General features: G+C 41.0%; 2 protein-coding genes across 2 annotated transcripts in view; both read left to right on the top strand.

Moving 5' to 3' along the window:
• The window catches only part of syne1b (spectrin repeat containing, nuclear envelope 1b), a 211,586-nt gene that overhangs the window by 185,366 nt on the left and 1,286 nt on the right, over positions 1–24,934 (top strand). The window contains exons 130-144 of the mRNA XM_030126274.1: positions 151–338; positions 1,261–1,411; positions 1,550–1,732; positions 2,966–3,103; positions 3,202–3,393; positions 3,475–3,802; positions 6,199–6,267; positions 6,997–7,115; positions 8,106–8,232; positions 8,337–8,548; positions 8,853–9,053; positions 13,049–13,177; positions 13,266–13,478; positions 16,810–16,902; positions 19,872–19,930. Coding sequence (XP_029982134.1) covers positions 151–338; positions 1,261–1,411; positions 1,550–1,732; positions 2,966–3,103; positions 3,202–3,393; positions 3,475–3,802; positions 6,199–6,267; positions 6,997–7,115; positions 8,106–8,232; positions 8,337–8,548; positions 8,853–9,053; positions 13,049–13,177; positions 13,266–13,478; positions 16,810–16,902; positions 19,872–19,930 — 2,402 coding nt within the window. The remainder of the gene's footprint in view (positions 1–150; positions 339–1,260; positions 1,412–1,549; positions 1,733–2,965; positions 3,104–3,201; positions 3,394–3,474; positions 3,803–6,198; positions 6,268–6,996; positions 7,116–8,105; positions 8,233–8,336; positions 8,549–8,852; positions 9,054–13,048; positions 13,178–13,265; positions 13,479–16,809; positions 16,903–19,871; positions 19,931–24,934) is intronic.
• The window catches only part of rmnd1 (required for meiotic nuclear division 1 homolog), a 29,885-nt gene continuing 26,913 nt past the window's right edge, over positions 21,963–24,934 (top strand). Inside the window, exon 1 of the mRNA XM_030126283.1 lies at positions 21,963–21,967. The gene's annotated coding sequence lies outside the window, so the exon portion shown is untranslated. The remainder of the gene's footprint in view (positions 21,968–24,934) is intronic.

Raw genomic sequence — 24,934 nt, 5'->3', positions numbered from 1 at the left:
CAGGTTGTGCTGTGGTGGTAGTAGTTATGTTGCATGCTGCATGAAGTGAATCCAGAATGAAATATCCCAGTGTAAATGAAGCCTTTCTGTCACTGGTCTCTGATTCCATTGCCCCATAAACACAGGTATTCTGTCTTTCCTGTCTCTCAGGAGCTTCAGCGTGACATCGAGAAGCACAGTACAGGAGTGGCATCTGTGCTGAATCTTTGTGAGGTGCTTCTGCACGACTGTGACGCCTGCGCCACCGATGCAGAGTGTGACTCCATCCAGCAGGCCACTCGTAGCCTTGATCGCCGCTGGAGGAGCATCTGTGCCTTGTCTATGGAGCGGAGACTCAAGTAAGAAAATGACAACGAGCAGTTAGATAGTGTATCAAAACGAGGACTTATAAGCTTTAAAGGGTCTAGTTAACAGACCCCTGCTTAGGAAACTTAACTTGTTATCAGCTAAAACGTGCTTAGAGGTCTTATTTGTGTCTTTGTGCATAAGAAATCAATCTCAGTGAATCCAAAGGAACTTTGTGTTGGTAAATGACAGTTGTTCAAATGGACAGGATTTCAGTTCTGTTCAACATGTTGATGCTCATATGAACTATGTTTTCAGCTCAAAAATGTCCAATTTCATCACAATTAATGCTATATTTTCATGTCACAAATGGCCAAGTTCTATTTGAATGTATATTCATGAATAGATTATTTTTTTCTGTTTAAAAATGATGTACATAGAATAGAAAACTGTGAAAGTGGCCCGAGCACCCTCTCAGATCACGGCCCAATCTATATTCCTCTCCTTCTGACTAAGAAAAGTAGATCTACTCTCTTGAGGCTGAATACAAATTTATTTAATAGTACAAGTAGTAATTTGTAATGGAATACATTATGAATTGAATACATCCGTGATGTGTAAACACTTATATGATGTACATTTCTGTTAAGCTTAATGTAAACATACACACCTTAATGTGTTTTATCTTGTTGATGAATTAGTGGAGTAAGCCCTCTCCTTCAGCCCACTTTTCTTTATTTATTTATTTTATTTGTTATATATTTGACTAAAAATCTGGGATTAGCATCTTCTTTCCATTTCACATGTGGAAATTGAATTGTACCTGTGAGGGAAGTTTTGTATAATTTGCTTTTCCAGATAAACAAAGAATGGGAAAAAAAAAACAAAAAAAACAAGGACTTATGTTGAGCTGGTAAAAGTGGAGAAAATGGGATTCTTAATGTTGTATGTGTTTGTATTTAATTGTCACATTAGGATTGAGGAGACGTGGCGTTTGTGGCAGAAATTCTTAGATGACTTTGCACGATTTGATGAGAGGCTGGCTACTTCAGAAAAAACTGCTGCTCTTCCCAATTCCTCTGGTGTCTTGTACACTGTAGCAAAGGAGGAACTGAAGAAATTTGAGGTGAAGCTATTACATATCACACTGAATTATTGTACTTAATTACACAGCATAATTACATTTTATTTACAAACATGCAAAAAAAAATCTTTTGTGTGATGTCTTTTCTGAGAAGTAACCTGTCAGCATGTGATTATGTAGGCCTTCCAGAGGCAAGTCCATGAAAGCCTGACCCAACTTGAATTAATCAACAAGCAATACCGCCGTCTGGCCAGAGAGAACCGCACTGACTCGTCCTGTCGCCTGAGAGAGATGGCTCACGATGCTAATCAGCGATGGGACAACCTGCAGAAGAGAGTAGTATCAATCCTCCGCAGGCTCAAGGTAGAGACAATATGAACTACTTTATGACCCTTGAAATGTTTATTCTCAGAGGAATCATGAATGCCAGTCTCAGTTTTATGTTCTGGTTTCTGCAGTATTAGCTAAAAATGTAATCTGTAAATCAGTTTGATTAAATAAGAAATGTACAACAAAAGCTAGACTCAACTAAAGTTACACTTTTTTCAGTAGTAAATTGAAGATCAAAGGGGATGAAGATGAAAAAGAATGACTTCAAATATGATTCAGAAAACTATCATTTATTCAAGGCTAATGACGTTCATTTTGTCTTCTGTTCATGTAATTATACTTTTCTTTTTTCTTTTGTTCAGACAAGTTATAGTTTTTAGACGTTACCTGCTTAACAGTTTTGACTGTGACTCCAGTCTTCCTCAGAAGCGTCATCCGACGTCCTGCTGACGAGCCGACCAGCTGATAAATGACACGTCAGCAGCATGTCGGATGACGCCTCTGAGGAAGACTGGAGTCACAGTGGAAACTGTTAAGCAGGTAACATCTAAAGGGGCGGCCATGGCTCACATGGTAGAGCGGGTCATCCAATAACTGAAGGGTTGGCGGTTTGAATCCCGCCCTGTCCATTGATAAAGCACTTTGTGACTCTGTCTGTGAAAAGTGCTCTATAAATAAAATTTACTTTACTTACTTTACTTTATGTGCCGTTGTGTCCTTGGGCAAGACACTTCACCCCCCCCCCTTTGCCTCCAGTGCTGCTACTCATACTGGTGTATGAATGTGTGTGAATGTTTGGTGGCGGTGGGAGGGGCCGTAGGCGCAGACTGGCAGCCACCATCAGTCTGCCCCCCCCCCAGGACAGCTGTGGATACAGATGGAGTTTAGCACCACCAGAGGGAGAATGTGAGAGCCAATGAAGAATGGATCCTCTGTACACGCTTTGAGTATGCGTTCATAGAAAAGCGCTATATAATCTAATCCATTATTATTATTGTAATTATTATTAAAAACTATACTTGGTCTGAACAAAAGAAAAAAAGAAAAGTATAATGTCATTTATTCAATCTTGTATAACAACCGTAGTGAAAATTAGAAAATTGAGGAAAGAGGCCCTTATTTTTACCTGGTATTTGATTTAATTTTAGTTCATGTTGCAGACTGTCAACAGTATTATTTTTTTTACCTCTATATGCACCACATCCCTCACATTTCGTGCACTTGGTAGACAATGCTAACAGCAGCATTTTTGTTTCAAATGTACAGCACTTTATTAATCAGAGAGAGGAGTTTGAAACAGCCAGAGATGGCATCCTTGTGTGGCTGACTGAGATGGACCTGCAGCTGACCAACATTGAACATTTTTCTGAATGTGACATCCAGGCCAAGATCAAACAGCTCAGGGTAAAGTCAACATGTTATTTTACCTCTGGAACTGTGAAACATTTAATCATGTTCTCTGCTTGTCATTGACTGTTTTCTGAATTCTTTCTACCCTGCAGTCCTTCCAGCAGGAGATTTCCCTGACCACAGCCAAAATTGAACACATCTTCCACCAGGGAGAGGCGCTGATAGAGAAGAGTGAACCCCTGGATGCTGCAGTTATCGAAGAGGAGCTGGAAGAGCTGCAGCGCTACTGCCAGGAAGTGTTCGGCCGAGTAGAGCGCTACTACAAGAAGCTCATCCGTCTCCCTGTAAGATCTGACAGCTAAGACAGTTTTTAATTAATGCGAGAAGCTACTGGGACTTGATACCACCGTTTCCTTTCTCTTCAGCTTGCAGACGACGATACTGAAGTGTCATTTTCAGACCGTGAGCTGGAGCTGGACGAGCCCGGCGATTTGTCCAACGTGCCGTGGAATGAGCGTTTGGGGGATGGATTCTTGTCGCCTCTGCCTTCTTCTGGGCGATCGGCCTCCCTGGCAGCCCAGCTGAGGACCGAGCGTTCTGGCAGAGACACCCCTGCCAGCGTGGACTCCATTCCTCTGGAGTGGGACCATGACTATGACCTGAGTCGTGGTCTGGAGAGTGCCAGCAGGGCTCTGAGAGAGCAGCAGAGTGAAGAGGGAGAGTTCCTCCAGCGGGCTGCTTCAGCCTTATCCGGTCAGTACCTGTGCATACACTTCTGTGTTTAAAAGAACAAAATCCTTACATGAAAAACAGTGTTGAATGTAGAATACTGCTTATTTCTACAATTCTGACAATATGACAAGTGTTTTGGCTTGTGAAAATGGAGCGCTGTGTACCAGGATGGCAAAGTTTGGAATCAGCTGGCTGAAATGCACTCAGAAAGTAATGAATGCCACACACTAGCAGGGGGTGGATACCAGGCACTGAGCTGACTTCTATACTTCTATGGAAGTATAGACAAAGGGTGCTCTCATACCTACCTTTGTGGTCTGGATGTTCAGACTTTTCAGTTGGACCCAGTTTGCAGGTGTGAATGTCTTGGTGGACCACGGTGCAGGTGAAACAACTGGTCTGTCTTCATACCACAAGAGATGGCCACAATGTGGTACATTTGCAGAGAGAAAAGACTTATAACAAACCACTTAGAGAAAGATATGCAAAGCCATTGTCACCGATAAACAAAAAAAGAAGAAAAACAAATGGAAGAAATTATTAACGGCCTAAATTAACCCTTTCATGCATGAATTATGAGAACCTTAATCAAGAATTTTTTTTTTTACTGAGTGTTTTCATTCCTGAAAAAAACAATGTGATTGACTTTTCTTTCTTTTCTTTTTTTTTTATGAACCTATTTTTCATGGAGTTACAAAAATGTCCACTCAGCTGGAAACCATGCGTTTAATTTTTGAAGCTCAGAAACATGCATTTACGAACACACTGTGTGAAAACTATGAAATAAAAATATTTTTAACCTCCTGAGACCCAGCAATGCATTTTTGTCCTGTGTAGGGGACAAAAGTTTGACAGTTTCACTTAAAAAATGCTGTCCGTTGTAAAGGACATTCCATTAAAATAAATAAAAATAATCTTAAAGAATGTTTCGGGAAAAGAAACAAACCAAAAAAAATGTTGTATTATGTAGTTTCCAATCAAGACAACTGTTTAATGGAAAAAAGCTAAACATTTCATTTTCCTGGGTCTCAGGAGGTTAATGCTGCTAATCGGATGTTTTCTCACATTTGAACATACTATAATACTAGTTATTACTCACTCAGATAATGTGCAGAAAAAGAAAAAAAAAATTTTTGTTAAAAAAAAACTCTGTTAATTACAGTCTAATAACAATTAACAATTGATTTAGATAAAAGAACAGGAAAGTTACATGAATGTCAGTGTATGGGATGATGCATGAGTGTTCACTGTGTTGGCTGATATGGAACTAAAACAACAAAACCCATGAATATACAAGAGAACAGCTGGAGAACAACTGTCCACTGGAGTGACCAGTATGCATGAAAGGGTTAATATGTCAGTATCAGATGCACACCCACCTATAAACCAATCAATAGGCCTCATACAGGAATGTATTCATATTCATGTCTGAAACTTTTTTTTTTTTTGTTCATTAGTACGACCAACTTGGACAAGCTGCCTCGTTAGAGTCAGCAAACATTTGTAACTTCAGAAATGGTGTAAATGTTGAATGCCTCGTGTGCATTCAGATGTGTCAAACAGAATGTCAGCAGAAAAAATCCAAACATGAAAATATGAAAAAACATCATTTGATTGGTTACAAATTCATGCAAGAGGTCTAAAAAGAGACACAGGTTACACTGATATGGTCTGAGGGGGTCTGTGAAAGACTTGTATCAAAGCATATTGAATTTACTTAATAAAAGTCAAAAGTAAAATAATAAATAGAAGACAAGAAAGACCATGTTATCACGGGTAGTACAGAGGACCCAAAAGCAAAAACACCGATTAAAGTCTGTGAACAGTTTATTAACAGACCGTCTATGAACAGACAGGGAGCAGGCAGTAGGAGAGGCAGAGACAGGTGGTGGGTCAGGAGCCGGGGAATCCAGTCTGAACCAGGAGGGCACAGGCTGAAGATGTGGTCGGGGACAGAAGGCGGTTTGACGTCCAGGGCTCAGGCGGAGAGGCGAGGTGAAACAAAGGCAGGTCGTAACCGGGGGACGAGGACAGGCAGGTGAGCGGGGTGGAATCCAGGCGGAACAGGTCAGAACGGCAGGGTCAGGATCTAGAAACAGGCTCAGAGAATAACGCTGGAGAGTACACACGAGGTGAGACAGTCTGGCAAAGGACCAGACCAGAGAGAGAGCACATATACGCCCCCAACTGATGAGCTGCAGCAGCGACCACAGGTGGAAAGGGTTAGGCTGGTTAGCAGGAGCAGGAAAGAGAGAATGAGGAGGTGTGGCCAAGGGAGAGAGAAGGAAAAGAGAGCAGAGTAGACAGGGATGTGACACATGTATACGGTCAGCAGGTTGAATATCCGGTCAGCTGAGGTAACACGGGTCATTGTAATGCCACTGTTGAATGTGTGTGCTGTACAATGTTTCTTCCAGATGTACTGATCCCAGAGAGCCCCGAGGCCTATGTTAAACTAACAGAACAAACACTGAGGTCCTCCACTGGTAGGCATCAGCAGACCCCAGCATGCCACAAATGTGTGGGGGCCAGAAATAACAGCTGCACTGAGTGATCCCACACTTAGAACCTGTTCACACTGGCTTGGATTTTCATTTTTTTGTTGATTTTTTTTCTCTTATACACACTTTGAGCACACAGTGTAATCAGTGGCCACACTTTCTAACACTAAGGGATAGGGTCAATTCCATTTTGGTTCTCTTCTTAACCTGGTTCTGTTTTAGACTCTTAATTTGGCAGGACTGAAATGGAATTGAACCTAACCGTTCTTTCTAACCGGCTTTCTTCATTTTCTTTGACTTGCAGTGTGCTGCTGTGTAGCTAACTTCTTAGGAGTTTTTTTTTTGATGTGCATTTTGTTGTTCAGAAAAGCATGTTGTCACTGCGAACAACTTTGAACAATGAAGTTCTCACTGAAAGATCTGCATATTTCTTAGTAGCAAACATTATGTGAGCACCGTTTACATAGAGACACATGAGCTGAGAAAAATAAATTATACAGCGGAGGCAGAGGAGAAGTTTTAGTTGACTTTTCAGGACAATCTGAACAAATGCTTGAAAAAAAAACCTGACTCATTGTTTCTTGCTTCATCTCCTGTGATTCTCTGTGTGAAATGGGCTTTAACTCTTTTGTGAGGATGTTGAGCAAATTACCCCTGAAGTCACTTAAATCACTTATGAAATCATGAAAAAGTAACCAGTTTTTGTGTCAACAGGTGAGGTTGCCTCTTCAGATTCGCATACCCACCCTCTGGACACCAGCCGTTTCCAGTTGGACAGCAGCCGCAGTCGAACGCCAACGAGCGCAGAACTGGATGGATCATACATGGGATACGTATGTGACGCTCTCACTGCTAAAGTAGAACATTAAGAAAATCTAAAAGCAAATATAGTGTTCTATGGAAGATCTAATGTAATGGTGCACACAAGAATTGAACTGAATATTCCTGAAAATAACAACCATGCTGCATAACTAGCACTTCAATATTAACACAACAGACACATACAAAGAGACAGACAGAAACAGTATGCATTTTCACAATTATATCCAATAATGAAAAGTTAAATTCAGATTCAGATTTATTAAATGTCATTCAATAAAAACATCCCAGATGCTGGTAAAGAACAAAATAGCAAAATGCACAGCATGGAATAAAAACACAGAAAAAGAATCCTGAAAACACCAACTAAAAACAACCCATATATATGATAAGATATTAAAAACTGCACTAAAATAAATAAATAAATAAATAGTAAAGGTAAAAAAAGAAATAATGTACGATGGAGGGGTCATATAAAGTAATATTAATATATTATCACATTATTGGCTCAGTTATTACATTTGCAAAGGGTTTTTTTTTTTATTCCCAGGCGAATAACAAAATAATTTATTACGTTATTGGCCAAAAGTTATTACACTATCGGTTCAGGACTTTTATTACGTTATTGGCCAGATATTACATTACTGGCTTATTACATTTTAAAAATGGCAAATTGATTGCGTTATCAGCCATTATTATGCTATCAGCTGTTATTACATTATTAGCTTCAAACAGTTACTTTATTTAAAATGTGCATTTTTTTATGTCAAGCATATCTACTTAACCTAGTATAAAAAATAATGGGATTGCGATTAACTGAGCAGCCCAATTTTTCAGGTATGCATTTTTACTTTTGTAAAAAAATATACAGTGATTCAGTGATGTGATATCCAGCATGCATTAACTCAGCGTCTAAATTTAATAGAAAACCTGCAGGTTGTTAAGCATTCTCACAGCTGCTCTTCAATCCTGAGTTGTCTTAAATTTCTGTCTTTATCTGTTAGATGCGACTCCTCGGCGAGTGCCGTGGCAGTATTGACACAGTGAAGAGGATGGGTTTTGAGCTGAAAGAAGAAGAGGACAAAGCGTCTGGACTCGCAGATCCCAGCAGCTCTGAGTCCCAGACATCAGGTCATTCTCATTCCGAATCTGGCTTTATTTCAGATGGCTTTAACTTCCACTGTGCACCTTAGTAGTTGCTTTTTTACCCTGATTTTCTGCCATCTTCACCATAGGTGTAATTGAGCGCTGGGAGCTTCTGCAGGCTCAGGACCTGAGCAAAGAGATGCGCACAAAGCAGAACCAGCAGCAGTGGCAGCAGCTGAACTCTGATTTGAATAATGTGTGGACTTGGTTGGGTCAAACTGAGGAGGAACTGGAGCAGCAGCAGAGGCTGGACCTCAGCACTAATATACAGACCATCGAACAGCACATTAAAAAACTAAAGGTGATGAACACAACCAACAGCCTTACAATAGTTTTTATGTTATTTTTTGTTTTCAACATAAATTTAGTTTTCATTGTTTGTTGATTTTCTGGTTTAGTTTTAACTTTTTAAATTTAGTTTTACTGGTATCAGTGGTGATGTTATTTGTGTTTTTAATGTCAGATGGTGACAATGCTTTTTCACAGGTAATTTTTATTATTTCATCAGGTTTTGCTTGTCTCTCATTTTGTCACTGAGTTCTTTTTCTGCAAGACTCGTGGAATGGCATCATGGACTAACTGGAAATGCACATGTATGTCTGCAGGAGCTGCAAAAGGCTTACGACAAGCGGAAGGCCATTGTACTTTCTATCAACTTATGCAGCGCTGAGTTTGTGCAGTCGGACACAGAAGAAACCTGCGAACTACAAGCCAGACTGAAAGACATGAATAACCGCTGGGACAAACTGGGCGCATCGCTGGATGAGTGGAGGACCTCTTTACAGGAAGCTCTGATGCAATGTCAAGTATGTCACCAGCTTTAGCCCAGTAAACATAGGTGTCTTACTTATTTTTATAGCTCTTCACTTGTGATTAGGGATGGGAATCAATATGAATTTAACGATTCTGATTCCATTATCGATTTTGCTTATCGATCCGATTCCTTATCGATTCTTTATCGATTGTCATTGGGTGAGGGAATAAAAGAGTACAAACGGGTGTGTTTGTATTAACTGTCTTTTATATTTCCATCTGAACAGAAAATAGAACATATACAGTTTGTGCAAATAATAAGAACAGATGACGCCGGGCCCGGTTTGGTGGTGGGGGGGGCGGGCGGGTACAGTGAAAGTGAAACTTAAGACTCTTTACTAATTCCTCTGTTGCCGCATGTGCGCTACGTGGAACCGGTTTGACTCTGCCCGTCTCCTGTTGTTGTGCTCCTCATTTCCTTTCCCCTACCTTCACAAACTTGTATTTGAGGGGGTACGACGTTTGTTGCCCAAACCGGAACCGGAACTGGGTCCAGCGTTCACTCTGCCGCTACATTCACAAGCGTTGTTAAGTAGTGAATCAAATACGTGACATTCCTGTAAATGCATCACATGTGGACAAATGTTTGAACAGACTGGAGGGATTCCACCTTTAGAAGAAATGGAAGCTTTGACAGAATTCAGCTGGACCTGGTGTGGTCTGTGTGGACCTGGTGTGGTCTGTTTGGACCTGGTGTGGTCCGTTTGGACCTGGTGTGGTCTGTTTGGACCTGGTGTGGTCCGTTTGGACCTGGTGTGGTCTGTTTAGACCTGGTGTGGTCTGTTTGGACCTGGTGTGGTCTGTTTAGACCTGGTGTGGTCTGTTTGGACCTGGTGTGGTCTTTTTAGACCTGGTGTGGTCTGTTTGGACCTGGTGTGGTCTTTTTAGACCTGGTGTGGTCTGTTTGGACCTGGTGTGGTCTTTTTAGACCTGGTGTGGTCCGTTTGGACCTGGTGTGGTCCGTTTAGACCTGGTGTGGTCTGTTTGGACCTGGTGTGGTCTGTTTAGACCTGGTGTGGTCCGTTTGGACCTGGTGTGGTCTGTTTAGACCTGGTGTGGTCTGTTTGGACCTGGTGTGGTCTTTTTAGACCTGGTGTGGTCTGTTTAGACCTGGTGTGGTCCGTTTGGACCTGGTGTGGTCCGTTTGGACCTGGTGTGGTCTGTTTAGACCTGGTGTGGTCTGTTTGGACCTGGTGTGGTCTTTTTAGACCTGGTGTGGTCTGTTTGGACCTGGTGTGGTCCGTTTGGACCTGGTGTGGTCCGTTTGGACCTGGTGTGGTCTGTTTAGACCTGGTGTGGTCTGTTTGGACCTGGTGTGGTCTTTTTAGACCTGGTGTGGTCTGTTTAGACCTGGTGTGGTCTGTTTAGACCTGGTGTGGTCTGTTTAGACCTGGTGTGGTCTGTTTGGACCTGGTGTGACCTGGTGTGGTCTGTTTAGACCTGGTGTGGTCTGTTTGGACCTGGTGTGGTCTGTTTGGACCTGGTGTGGTCCGTTTGGACCTGGTGTGGTCTGTTTAGACCTGGTGTGGTCTGTTTAGACCTGGTGTGGTCCGTTTGGACCTGGTGTGGTCTTTTTAGACCTGGTGTGGTCTGTTTGGACCTGGTGTGACCTGGTGTGGTCTGTTTAGACCTGGTGTGGTCTGTTTGGACCTGGTGTGGTCCGTTTGGACCTGGTGTGGTCTGTTTAGACCTGGTGTGGTCTGTTTGGACCTGGTGTGACCTGGTGTGGTCTGTTTAGACCTGGTGTGGTCTGTTTGGACCTGGTGTGGTCTGTTTAGACCTGGTGTGGTCTGTTTGGACCTGGTGTGGTCTTTTTAGACCTGGTGTGGTCTGTTTGGACCTGGTGTGGTCTTTTTAGACCTGGTGTGGTCTGTTTGGACCTGGTGTGGTCTTTTTAGACCTGGTGTGGTCCGTTTGGACCTGGTGTGGTCCGTTTAGACCTGGTGTGGTCTGTTTGGACCTGGTGTGGTCTGTTTAGACCTGGTGTGGTCCGTTTGGACCTGGTGTGGTCTGTTTAGACCTGGTGTGGTCTGTTTGGACCTGGTGTGGTCTTTTTAGACCTGGTGTGGTCTGTTTAGACCTGGTGTGGTCCGTTTGGACCTGGTGTGGTCCGTTTGGACCTGGTGTGGTCTGTTTAGACCTGGTGTGGTCTGTTTGGACCTGGTGTGGTCTTTTTAGACCTGGTGTGGTCTGTTTGGACCTGGTGTGGTCCGTTTGGACCTGGTGTGGTCCGTTTGGACCTGGTGTGGTCTGTTTAGACCTGGTGTGGTCTGTTTGGACCTGGTGTGGTCTGTTTAGACCTGGTGTGGTCTGTTTAGACCTGGTGTGGTCTGTTTAGACCTGGTGTGGTCTGTTTGGACCTGGTGTGACCTGGTGTGGTCTGTTTAGACCTGGTGTGGTCTGTTTGGACCTGGTGTGGTCTGTTTGGACCTGGTGTGGTCCGTTTGGACCTGGTGTGGTCTGTTTAGACCTGGTGTGGTCTGTTTAGACCTGGTGTGGTCCGTTTGGACCTGGTGTGGTCTTTTTAGACCTGGTGTGGTCTGTTTGGACCTGGTGTGACCTGGTGTGGTCTGTTTAGACCTGGTGTGGTCTGTTTGGACCTGGTGTGGTCCGTTTGGACCTGGTGTGGTCTGTTTAGACCTGGTGTGGTCTGTTTGGACCTGGTGTGACCTGGTGTGGTCTGTTTAGACCTGGTGTGGTCTGTTTGGACCTGGTGTGGTCTGTTTAGACCTGGTGTGGTCTGTTTGGACCTGGTGTGGTCTTTTTAGACCTGGTGTGGTCTGTTTGGACCTGGTGTGGTCTTTTTAGACCTGGTGTGGTCTGTTTGGACCTGGTGTGGTCTTTTTAGACCTGGTGTGGTCCGTTTGGACCTGGTGTGGTCCGTTTAGACCTGGTGTGGTCTGTTTGGACCTGGTGTGGTCTGTTTAGACCTGGTGTGGTCCGTTTGGACCTGGTGTGGTCTGTTTAGACCTGGTGTGGTCTGTTTGGACCTGGTGTGGTCTTTTTAGACCTGGTGTGGTCTGTTTAGACCTGGTGTGGTCCGTTTGGACCTGGTGTGGTCCGTTTGGACCTGGTGTGGTCTGTTTAGACCTGGTGTGGTCTGTTTGGACCTGGTGTGGTCTTTTTAGACCTGGTGTGGTCTGTTTGGACCTGGTGTGGTCCGTTTGGACCTGGTGTGGTCCGTTTGGACCTGGTGTGGTCTGTTTAGACCTGGTGTGGTCTGTTTGGACCTGGTGTGGTCTTTTTAGACCTGGTGTGGTCTGTTTAGACCTGGTGTGGTCTGTTTAGACCTGGTGTGGTCTGTTTAGACCTGGTGTGGTCTGTTTGGACCTGGTGTGACCTGGTGTGGTCTGTTTAGACCTGGTGTGGTCTGTTTGGACCTGGTGTGGTCTGTTTGGACCTGGTGTGGTCCGTTTGGACCTGGTGTGGTCTGTTTAGACCTGGTGTGGTCTGTTTAGACCTGGTGTGGTCCGTTTGGACCTGGTGTGGTCTTTTTAGACCTGGTGTGGTCTGTTTGGACCTGGTGTGACCTGGTGTGGTCTGTTTAGACCTGGTGTGGTCTGTTTGGACCTGGTGTGGTCTGTTTAGACCTGGTGTGGTCTGTTTAGACCTGGTGTGGTCCGTTTGGACCTGGTGTGGTCTGTTTAGACCTGGTGTGGTCTGTTTGGACCTGGTGTGACCTGGTGTGGTCTGTTTAGACCTGGTGTGGTCTGTTTGGACCTGGTGTGGTCCGTTTGGACCTGGTGTGTTCTGTTTAGACCGTTTGTGCCTCAGCACCATGTCGTCTTCGTTCTGACCAAAACAATGCAGCGTACGTGTGATGTCATCGCGCATGCACAATGAAGGCAGAATCGATAAACAGAATCATTAAGCAGGCAGGCAAACGATTCCAAGGAATCAAGCTACTGGGATCCGGTTCTCGATTCCCATCCCTACTTGTGATTATGAAATTCCTCACAACTCAGATCTATATTTTTTTTCCCAAAAGGAATTCCATGAGATGAGCCATGGTTTGCTGCTCTGGTTGGAAAATATTGACCGTAGGAGGAATGAGGTGGTTCCCATTGACCCCATCCAGGACAGTGACACCCTCCAAGAGCATCATAAAACATTTACAGTAAAATCATTTGGCTTTTTCCTGTAGTGCACAAGCTTTTTGTGTTATTTAGTTGCAGTTCTTATATTTCTTACTATATTCTCCACAGCAAATCCGCCAGGAGTTGCTGGACTCTCAGCTGAAAGTGGCTTCCTTACAAGACATGTCCCTGCAGTTGCTGGTCAACTCTCAGGGCAGTGACTGCTTGGAGGCCAAGGAGAAGGTGCATGTGATTGGAAACCGCCTGAAACTTCTGCTAAAGGAAGTAACCCGAGATCTCAGAGAGCTGGCTAAGATTCTAGACATTACAAGTAGTCAGCAGGTAAATCCTCAGCTTCTGACTTCTATACCTGTATAGTGTTAGGGCGCGCTCATTGCTCAAGGTCCAGTGACTAAACTTCTACATCAGCAGTGTCAAACTCATGTTAGTTCAGTTCCACATTCAGCTAAATTTGATCTGCAGTGGGTCGAACCAGTAAAATAAGAACATGATAATATGTAAATAATGTCAACTCCAAACTTTTCTCTGTTTTAGAGCGAAAAAAGTACATTTACATTATGAACAGGTTTACATCTACAAACTATCCTTTCAAACATACCATGAACAAACTGAATAAATAAGTGTAATTTTAACAATTTTATGCCTCAGTTTATCATTTCCACATGTTCATTATAACTTACAGATCACAGTGGATCTACAAACACACAAATCATTTAATAACAGACAGAATATTGTTAAAATTGTACTGACTTCTCTTAAAACATTTCAGGTTATTCACATTTTTTGCTAAATTATACTTTGTTTTAGTGTAGATACATGAAAATATTTACATTTACAAAGAGAAACATTTGCAGTTGTCATTGTTTCTCTGTTATTCTGATAGTATTTGACTGGTCCTGCCCACTTGAGATTCATTTAGTCTGAATGTGGAACCTGAACTAACAGGATTGTTAATATGTTCAGTGTAATTTTTGCATTTCACAAATTCATCCCCAGGGCCGGACTGGACCCTTTGGTGGGCCGGATTTGGCCCCCGGGCCACATGTTTGACACCTGTGTTCTACATGATATACATCTTTATCAGTTCATTTTTGTAAATTCCTTGTCTGTTTTGGAAAAACTTAAGGTTAAGACATTTATCGGAGTTAGGTTGATTATGTTCATCATGTCTTCCATTCCAAATGATTGTTTGAGATTATCCTGTGATCAGATGAGTAGAAGAAAGATGTTTTTACCTGCTGATGGTTTGGGCTGGAGCTTCAGCCTTCATCAGAGCTGTCAAACGCTTCCTGGTGTGACATGTCTAAAAACAGCTGATTGGGCAGGGAAACTTTTCAAAATAAAGTATCCCGACCCAACCGTATCCGTTCTCCTCTCCCCCGCCGCCAGTGATTTTAGACATGTCACAGCAGGAAGCATTTGACAGCTCTGATGAAGGCTGAGGCTACAGCCCTGATGAAGGCTGAGGCTACAGTCCTGATGAAGGCTGAGGCTACAGCTCTGATGAAGGCTGAGGCTACAGCTCTGACGAAGGCTGAGGCTACAGCTCTGACGAAGGCTGAGGCTACAGCTCTGACGAAGGCTGAGGCTACAGCTCTGACGAAGGCTGAGGCTACAGCTCTGACGAAGGCTGAGGCTACAGCTCTGATGAAGGCTGAGGCTACAGCTCTGATGAAGGCTGAGGCTACAGCTCTGACGAAGGCTGAGGCTACAGCTCTGATGAACGCTGAGGCTACAGTCCTGATGAAGGCTGAGGCTACAGCTCTGATGAAGGCTGAGGCTACAGCTCTGACGAAGGCTGAGGCTACAGCTCTGACGAAGGCTGAGGCTACAGCTCTGACGAAGGCTGAGGCTACAGCTCTGACGAAGGCTGAGGCTACAGCTCTGACGAAGGCTGAGGCTACAGCTCTGATGAAGGCTGAGGCTACAGCCCTGATGAAGGCTGAGGCTACAGCTCTGACGAAGGCTGAGGCTACAGCTCTGATGAAGGCTGAGGCTACAGCCCTGATGAAGGCTGAGGCTACAGCTCTGACGAAGGCTGAGGCTACAGCCCTGATGAAGGCTGAGGCTACAGCTCTGACGAAGGCTGAGGCTACAGCCCTGATGAAGGCTGAGGCTACAGCCCTGACGAAGGCTGAGGCTACAGCTCTGACGAAGGCTGAGGCTACAGCCCTGATGAAGGCTGAGGCTACAGCCCTGATGAAGGCTGAGGCTACAGCCCAAACATCTTTCCTCAACTCTACTTGTCTGATCACAAGAAAATCAGAGTGACTCACTTCTCTCTCTAGCGGTCATATATATATTCACAGTGACAAGCCAGTCTGTGGGTGGGAAGAAATTCAGTTCATGCCTCTGCAGTCCTGGACATTTGTGTTTTTTGCGTAGCTTCCGAACTCTTTATTTTAACCCTTTCATGCATGAATTATGTCAATCTTAGTCAAGATTTTGTTCCTGAGTGTTTTCATTCCTCTTTAGGCGTAAAAAACCCCCCAATGTGATTGAAATTTTTAAAAAGAACCTGTTTTTCATGGAGTTACAAACATGTCCACTCAGCTGGACACCCCGTGTTTAATTTTTTGAAGCAAAGAAACGTATTTAAAACACATCATCAGAAAGTGATAAACTGTGTGAAAACTATGGAATAAGAACATTTTAATGCAGCTAATCTGATGTTTTCTCACATATTATCATACTCTAATACTAGTTATTACTCACTTCATGGAGATAATATGAAAAAAAAAAGCATTTTGTGTAAGAAAACTGTTAATTACAGTCTAATAACAATTAGCAATTGATTTCCAGTCAAACATGTCACTGCAGATCAGGTTTATTAAGAACGGGAAAGTTACATTAATGGCATGAATGTCAGTGTATTATGGGATGGTGCATAAGTGTCCACTGTGTTGGCTGATATGGAACTAAAACAAACCCATGAATATACAGGGGTTGGACAAAATAATGGAAACACCTTAAAAAATCAACAAAATATAATTTCATATGGTGTAGGTCCGCCTTTTGCGGCAATTACAGCCTCAGTTCTCCGAGGTATTGATTCATACAACTTGTGAATTGTTTCCAAAGGAATTTTCAGCCATTCTTCAGTTAGAATACCCTCCAACTCTTTTAGAGACGACGGCGGTGGAAATCGACGTCTTACTTGAATCTCTAAAACTGACCATAAATGCTCAATAATGTTGAGGTCTGGGGACTGTGCCGGCCATACCAGATGCTCAACTTCATTAGAATGTTCCTCATGCCATTCTTTAACAGTTCTAGCTGTATGGATTGGGGCATTATCATCTGGAGGTGAAGGTGTTTCCATTATTTTGTCCAACCCCTGTACAAGAGAACAGCTGGAGAAGAACTGACCACTGGAGTGACCACTGGAGTGACCACTGTGCATGAAAGGGTTAAATACTTGAATGCTAATGTTTATAATGTATTTGGATACTGTAGCACTTGTAATGTCTGTATTTACTTGTGGATACAGATTCAGTTTCACTATGTAATATAATCCTGATGAGCCACCACAGTCTGATGACTTGTGTCTTTCTCTGCTTTCTTCTTCTTCTTCTTCTTCTTCTTCTTCTTCTGCTTCGTCTTCGTCTTCTTCTTCTTCTTCTTCTTCTTGCCTCCTTTTCTGTTTGGACAGGATCTGTCTTCTTGGTCATCTGCAGATGAACTGGACACATCTGGTTCCCTCAGTCCTGTATCAGGAAGGAGCACACCAAGTCGTCAACGATCGGTAACATCTGCACCCACAGTTCCCTGTGCACTGTTACTCTTTGAGAAAGTCAGGTGTTTGGTAACCCTTGTTGAGGTAGCACTTCCTTTCATTTGTGCCCTGAATGCCCCTTTGAAGGCCAGATTCACCCCTGCCATCCCCAGATCTCTCCTCACACCCTTCTACTCTTCCTAAACCTTCTTTCCAGCCTTTTACTCTTCTTGCATGTTATCTATTCATAGAATGACATCCTACCAGGGATTCTTTTTACTAACCTTTTATTATTTCTTCTGCCTTAGTTTTAACTTTTTTCCTTCAGTTTTTTCAGACTGAAAACTTCTGTCCTGTAAAAATTTCCTTCCAATACACACTCCTCTAATTTACTTTTAACTTTAAAGAGGTTTTCTCAAGAATACCAGCTATGTAAAGATGCTAAAACTACAAAACCAATTTCCAGAAAGGTCATGAAATTTGTGTAACTAAACTGAAAAACTAAAATCTATGATTTGCCAAATTGATTGAACCTTTATTTAAATAACAATCAACTTTATCTTATTTGGAAAATATGAACAAATTGAGATTTTCATGCCTGTAACACTCTAAAAAAGTTGGATACAGACATTCTAAGGCTACGTTCAGACTGCAGGCGAATGTGGCCCAAATCTGTTTTTTTTGCCCATATGTGAAGTGTATCCCATCTGTTAAAGACAGTTTGAACAGCAATAATCTGATTTTTTTTAAATCCAACCCAGGCCACTTTCATATGTTGTCCTAAATCTGATATTTTTGTAATGCGACTTCAGTCTGAACAGCCAAGTCACATTTATCTGACCTTTACATCAGTGAAATGCGACAAACATCAGGATTCTGCATCGCAGGAGGAGGAGCAGCATGAAAAATATGTCTGCTTCCATAAACACAGTGTGTGCTGCGTGGTCACGTATTACATCAGGACCTCTTTTGCGCATACAGGTCACTTCAGGGTCACATTCCGTTCATACTAAAAACTGCTAGAACTCGCATTTAATGTGTAATATGAATGAACACAAAAAAATTGGATTTCACCAAAAAATTTGTATTGTGCATTAAGACCTGCTGTGTGAACGTAGTCTTAAACTGACAAGTTCATGTTAAACCTGCAAATATCACCGTTGTGTCTAATTCTGTAATTGTCAGAATCACTGATAACATGAGGATCATGACAGAAAGCACAATGAACATCAAGCAAAGGCTGATGGCCTGTCCACATTAATGCAAGTGTTTTCCCCCACTGCACACACTACAATATAAAAACAACTAGAAATGCCTGTTCAAACCGTAGTTGTTGCCGTACGTTAAACTGACATTGTGGATATTCAGATAATATTGAAGACACAGAAGACAAAGATGCAAATCTGTCATGAAGGTGAGCAGCAACAACAGTTTAAGTTATAAACTGAAATGAACTTCAAAGTATTGGTTTGGGTTTTTAGGTGTATTCTTTAAATCATATTATATAAGTTAGTAAGTAAGTAAGTACATTTTATTTATAGAGCACTTTTCACAGACAGAGTCACAAAGTGCTTTATCAATTCAAATCAGAATCAAATTAAGTTTACAGAGACCCAACAGAATATAGATACTGATTTCACCACAAAAGCTGTACTCATGTCTCTCTCTCAAATTCAAAATGTAGAGAAAAATGTTTGTTTTGCACATATTGCTGTTGACAGCACATTTCCCATCTCAAACATGGGTCATGGCTCAACCCCAACTCACCACAGAATGTTGAGCAGCTGCAGTGTTAGAACCAGATAATAACCACTTCCAAATTACAACCATTATTATCCTTAGTTCACACACAGAAAGTGTCACTAGCTGTATTTTCCTAAATGTACTTACTGCACATTTAAATATTTTACACTGAAAAATGCTTTTTGAAATTGTAAAATTCAAAAGATGTGATTTTTGCCATTTTTTTTGCTAAAGAGTAAACGTACATAGAGGAAATGGAAACATTTAATAGTAATCATTTAAGTCACATGATCATTCAGCTGACTGATCTGCTGTTGGCTGTGTCTTCCCAGATATTCTGATAAAGTGTGAATTACATGTCAGGTACAGGTCATGTGGAGTGATGAGAAGACTGAATTATACCTCTGTTTTATCTGTGAAAAAGACAGCCCTTTCACACAGAAAATAACAGCAGAAAGCTCTGTTTCTTCTGTTCTGTTTATCAGAGCTGTGAGGATCATAGTTTATAGCGCCACCTGATGGTAGAATAACATGACTTATTGATTCCAAACCACCTATTGAATTGAAATGCATATAATTCCCATTTGCCTATGTGGAACTTTTCAAATGTTCTCTTGAAATTTCCTTGTAATTTTATGGAAACAGATAGATTAAAAAAAAAAAAAAAAAGTTAACAGAGTAGTAAACATATCTCTGTTCCTGTTTTTTTTTTAGTATGTTGCAGGTAAACTGTGTCAATGAAGGCATGGAAAAGAATTACATATATTTTTGACTATTAAAGAATAATAATAATAATAATAATAATAAATAAAACAGATTTTAGTTTTTATTGGTTTTCAGAAAATGTTCAGACTTTTCTGGGAATGGGATTTGTACATGAGAATAGAACATTTGGTTTTATGATGAACAGAAACTGTATCAGTGCTGTGGAGCTAATATCAGTCCAAATAAGCATGCCACTGCTTATATGATGTGTATGTTACTAAATGTCACTGTTACCAAAGATTTCATGCATCACATTGCATAACGTAGCTTCTTATCTGCACTTGAGCCGCACTTCAAAGTAGTCGTACACTTTGAAAATCCAGATTCTTAAAATCACGAGTTACAAAGCTTTTCACCTTCTCATATGATTTTGTTGCTGTTCTTCTTTCATTTTTGGGATTTCGTTTCATCGGTAGCTTTGTCTTGATTTGCCTGGACTGAAACATACTTTCTTTCTTTTACCCCCCCTCCCACCTGTTCATTGCAAACAGCAACGGGGCAAATGTAGTCTGTCACAGCCTGGACCGTCTGTGAGCAGTCCACTCCACAGGTACCTTTCTGTTGGTTTCTAGCACACCCAGAAGATAATGGAACTCATCAGTCCATGATGCACTGGAAAGGCCAATACTGTTGTCTACACCCCACAATGTTCCACACAGTAGCCGTGCTGGAGAAAATAAAAACTCCTAATTTCAGCTTTTGTTCGTGGTCAAAACAGAGTAGCCACTCATGACAGTGAATTCCATCATCTTCTGTACGTCTAGACACTGTGTGTAGGCTAGGTGATGAGGTGAGTGATAGCCCACACGTCCTGACAAAAGCCTTTTACAAGCAAAGATGCAACGCCGTGTCTCCGCCAATTTCTTCAACTGCTTTAATATTGCTAATCAGAAGCATCTCTTACATAACAATGGAAATGTTTTTCTGTATCTAACTCACCGTGAGCACACATACCTTTTTCTCTCAAATTGCCGAGCCAGTAAATGTCTGCAATGAACAATGCAAAGGCTGCAGTCTCTCTCGCTCCTTCTTTCTCTTGTGTGTCGTTTCTTCTTCTTCCTCTTCTTCTTCTTCTTCTTCTTCTGCTACTGCTATTTCACTGATTCTCCACCATCCCCACCCCCCTCAGTCTGTCACCTGTGAGTCTTCCCTCTCAGATCTCCATTATGAAGCGGTAAGGGGCACGTTTGGTAACAATTTAGAATAACATGCTGACTTTATGATTAAGCATACAAATCATAAACTAAAATAATGCTGAACTAATGCTTGAGTCACATTGATTTTATGCCTGAATTATTGCAAGATGCTTCATGAATTCCTGTTGCTTATCATAAACTAATGATCAAGTCACTGTGGCCTCATGGGATTAGTAACAATGTAAGGCACAGGTGTCAAACATGCGGCCCGGGGGCCAAATCTGGCCCGCCACAGGGTCCAATCCGGCCTGCGGGATGAATTTGTGAAATGCAAAAATTACACCAAAGATATTAACAATCAGTGGTGTCAAAATCATTTTAATTCAGGTTCCACATACAGACACATACAGTCCAATTAGATTTCCAGTGGGTCAGAACCAGTCAAATATGATCAGAATAACCTATAAATGACAACCCAAATTCTTTGGGTTTTTTTTGGTGTAAAAAAGTAAAATTACATAAAAACATTTACATTACCAAACTTTACTTTTACAAAAAATGTGAATAGCCTGAACAAATATGAACAAACGGAAATGTCTTAAGAAAAGTAAATGCGGTTTGACCAATATTCTGCCTGTTACTAAATGTTTTGTGTGATTGTAACGTACATGTGTAAATGATAAACTGAGGCAGAATACTGTTAAAGTTACACTTGTTTTTCTTAAGACAATTCAAGTTGTTGATGTTATTCAGATTTTTAAGGAAACTTTGTAGATGTAAACCTGACCATTACATAATTTTATTTTTTTCACTGTTATTATTTGACTGCTCCGGCCCACTGCAGATCAGATTGGGCTGAATGCGGCCCCTGAACTAAAATGAGTTTGACACCTCTGATGTAAGGAATGTCAACTCAAAGTCAGGATAGACAGGTCTGGTATTTAACATTAAATTTTTATTTTTTTTTTTGGTAGTGATTGTTGGTAAAATAGTTTTTTATGAAATTTTTGATCCGAAGTTTAATACAATGTACAAACAAGTGAAAAAGTAAATGGAGTAAAAGCCCCGCCACATCGCACAGCACTTTGCTTCACTGATACCCTGTCTAGTCACTGAATAACTGTCCTTTTGGAGTAATTCAGTCAAACCAAGGCAAACAGTATTCTCCTCAAGTCTTAATTTTCATTCTGACTGCACTGTCAGATGAGCCATTAAAACTGTCACTGCACCTCTCCTGGTTGTAGAGAAATTGCATGTCAGATTTGAAAAGAATCAGGTGAACAGTCTTCCAGAAATCGTCTGGACAAAAACCTCAGAAAGACAGACAGAATTCCTGGTATTACTTTATACTCCCAGCACAGGTCCTAAGGCATTTTTACTAGGGCTATCTTTTCAAAAAATACACCAAACTTATTCACTACTTATGATCGCACTGACATCAACTCTGCACTGTAAAAAAAAAAAAAAAATCCTGTTGTTTTTACAGAAAAAAACTGGCAGCTGTGGTTTCCAGAACAATACTGTAAAAAACACATCCAACTGTAAACATATTTACAGAGTAACATGTAGATTGAACATTTTAAACATAGATTTAACATTTTAAACATGTAGATTTAACAGTTTAAACATGTAGATTGAACAGTTTAAACATGTAGATTGAACAGTTTAAACATGTAGATTGAACAGTTTAAACATGTAGATTGAACAGTTTAAACATGTAGATTGAACAGTTTAAACATGTAGATTTAACAGTTTAAACATAGATTTAACATTTTAAACATGTAGATTGAACAGTTTAAACATGTAGATTTAACAGTTTAAACATAGATTTAACAGTTTAAACATGTAGATTTAACAGTTTAAACATAGATTTAACATTTTAAACATGTAGATTGAACAGTTTAAACATGTAGATTGAACAGTTTAAACATGTAGATTTAACAGTTTAAACATAGATTTAACAGTTTAAACATGTAGATTTAACAGTTTAAACATAGATTTAACAGTTTAAACATGTAGATTGAACAGTTTAAACATGTAGATTGAACAGTTTAAACATGTAGATTTAACAGTTTAAACATAGATTTAACAGTTTAAACATGTAGATTTAACAGTTTAAACATAGATTTAACAGTTTAAACATAGATTTAACAGTTTAAACATGTAGATTTAACAGTTTAAACATGTAGATTTAACAGTTTAAACATAGATTTAACAGTTTAAACATGTAGATTTAACAGTTTAAACATGTAGATTGAACAGTTTAAACATGTAGATTGAACAGTTTAAACATGTAGATTGAACAGTTTAAACATGTAGATTGAACAGTTTAAACATGTAGATTTAACAGTGGATTTAAATGGTAAATGTTCTGCACTTCTTTAGCTCATTTTCTCCTCCTTCATGGTGTCCACAGCTCTTTCCAAATCCACCAGGTCCAACTGGGACCAGTTTAGGGTTCAGTGTCTTCCATGGACACTTGGACATATGGACAGTCAGAGCCAGGATTGGAACCACCAACCCTTTGGTTATTGGACGAGCCGCTCTACCAACTCTACCAACCCATTCATTTACTAATTTAGAATGGTACATTGGTAAAGGTTGACTTTTTTATAACTTATATATATATATATATATATATATATATATAAAAAAAGCAAATATGCCGTTATTTCAACATTATGGTCTTTGCAATTTCAACGGCACCACATTGTTTTTCAAAGTACAGTTTTATTTTCTAAAAACAATAGAAATCCATCATTTCTACATCCAAATCTGGTTTTGTTCACATACTCTTCCTGTAAAAACTACAGCTATATTTGATTCAATCGTTAACACAAAAATCTTTTCAAATAAACATCTTTGCATTGTATTGTCACTTACAGTTTTTTTATGTTGCAATTTTACAACTTTTTGGTGTGAATTCTACAGTCATTTTTTACAGTCTATAAAAAACTACACTAGTCACAGCTTTTTATTTTGATTTATTTTTCTTTGAATGTATGAAGTAACAGTGAAAGTTCATTTATTTGATAAGCGTAAACACACAAAGTCACAGTGAGTTGACGGTCAGCTTCACAGTGAACAGGAATTTATGAGACATCTTTCATAAATTCATGTCGTAAATCATCATGACTAATGCATTTGATCTGCATTACTGACATATATGATGTGTATCATGATTAGAAAGTTTTACCATTGACATTAATGCAAACCATGCATCACTTTGTCCATTCATTCTTGGAATCAGGGAACGTTTTGTTTGGACAGTCTGAACACATATGTATTGTCTTGTAATAGTTTATGTAACTGTAGTTTTACACAGTATCACATTTTTTACCTGACTAACCTTTGAGGTTAAATGAGTCATGTTTCCAGAGGGCAATGGTGAACAGATAAACCTGAGCTAAAACTATGCTGAAAGAAGCCTGTTTCTAATTGCTACGCTTCTCTTGCCTCGGCATGCTTTGCATTTTTCAACAGGACACAAAACAAGAACAGAAAGTGTGAATGTGTGAATATGATGCTCATACTTGCAGCATGCCTTATGTCTTTTATCCTAACACTAGCCGCAAATGAATGCAAGCTCATGTAATGTCTGTCCAGAGGACTGTAGCGTATGCCTTGACCGTCCTGTGGCTGTCTTTGGAACTGTGTTTATTCACCCACTCAGTCAGCATGTAGTGCAAACATTGTCCAGACATTGTGTTGGTCCATGTTGACAGTGTCTCCCTGAACACAGCATGGTGCTTTCATGAAGCACTTTCATGCACAGACCTTATTTGGATTGAAACAGGTCAAACATGTAAACAATCGAGTGAGTGGAGAGAAGGGCAGTAAACTGAAGACCTGTGCAACTGACGTTTCATTCACTATGACTGATTTCATCTGTCAGTTGGTTTTTGCTGAGTTTATTTTTGTAAAAAACAAAGAAAAACTATCAAAACCATTGTAATGGGTGGTGACATTAGTGGTTAAAGGTGTGGGAGACTTTTGTGACCAATTTTTCATCAGATGTGTCAAACCTCAGTCCTGTCCTCAGTTTCATGAATCTGTTCGTCCATCTGTCATTCCTCAGCTGAATCTCTTGCATTACGGTGAACAGTTTCTTAGTTCCATCCACCACAAACAGTCCATGTGTTTACAAACAGAGCTGGGAGGGAACTCGGGCATCTGAGGAATTTTGTCGCGATGTGCATTGTGGGAAACGGAGGCTCGCGCAGCCACCTGACAGCGGCAGCTGGAACAGACACGATCGGAAACGGCAGGAGCTCCCTTCCTTCTGTGCATGTTCCTGCAGCCGTTTCCACGTGTTTGTTTCATCCATATATCATATGGTCGCGCTGCCGCTGTCAGGTGGCTGCACGAACCTCTGTTTCCCGCAATGCACGTCGCAACAAAATTCCTCAGATGCCCGA

The sequence above is a fragment of the Sphaeramia orbicularis genome, chromosome 22, assembly GCF_902148855.1.
Source record: "Sphaeramia orbicularis chromosome 22, fSphaOr1.1, whole genome shotgun sequence".
NCBI classification, from domain to species: Eukaryota; Metazoa; Chordata; class Actinopteri; order Kurtiformes; family Apogonidae; genus Sphaeramia; species Sphaeramia orbicularis.
The sequence above is the reverse complement of the archived record's forward strand: the minus strand, read 5'-3'. Positions and strand labels throughout refer to the sequence as shown.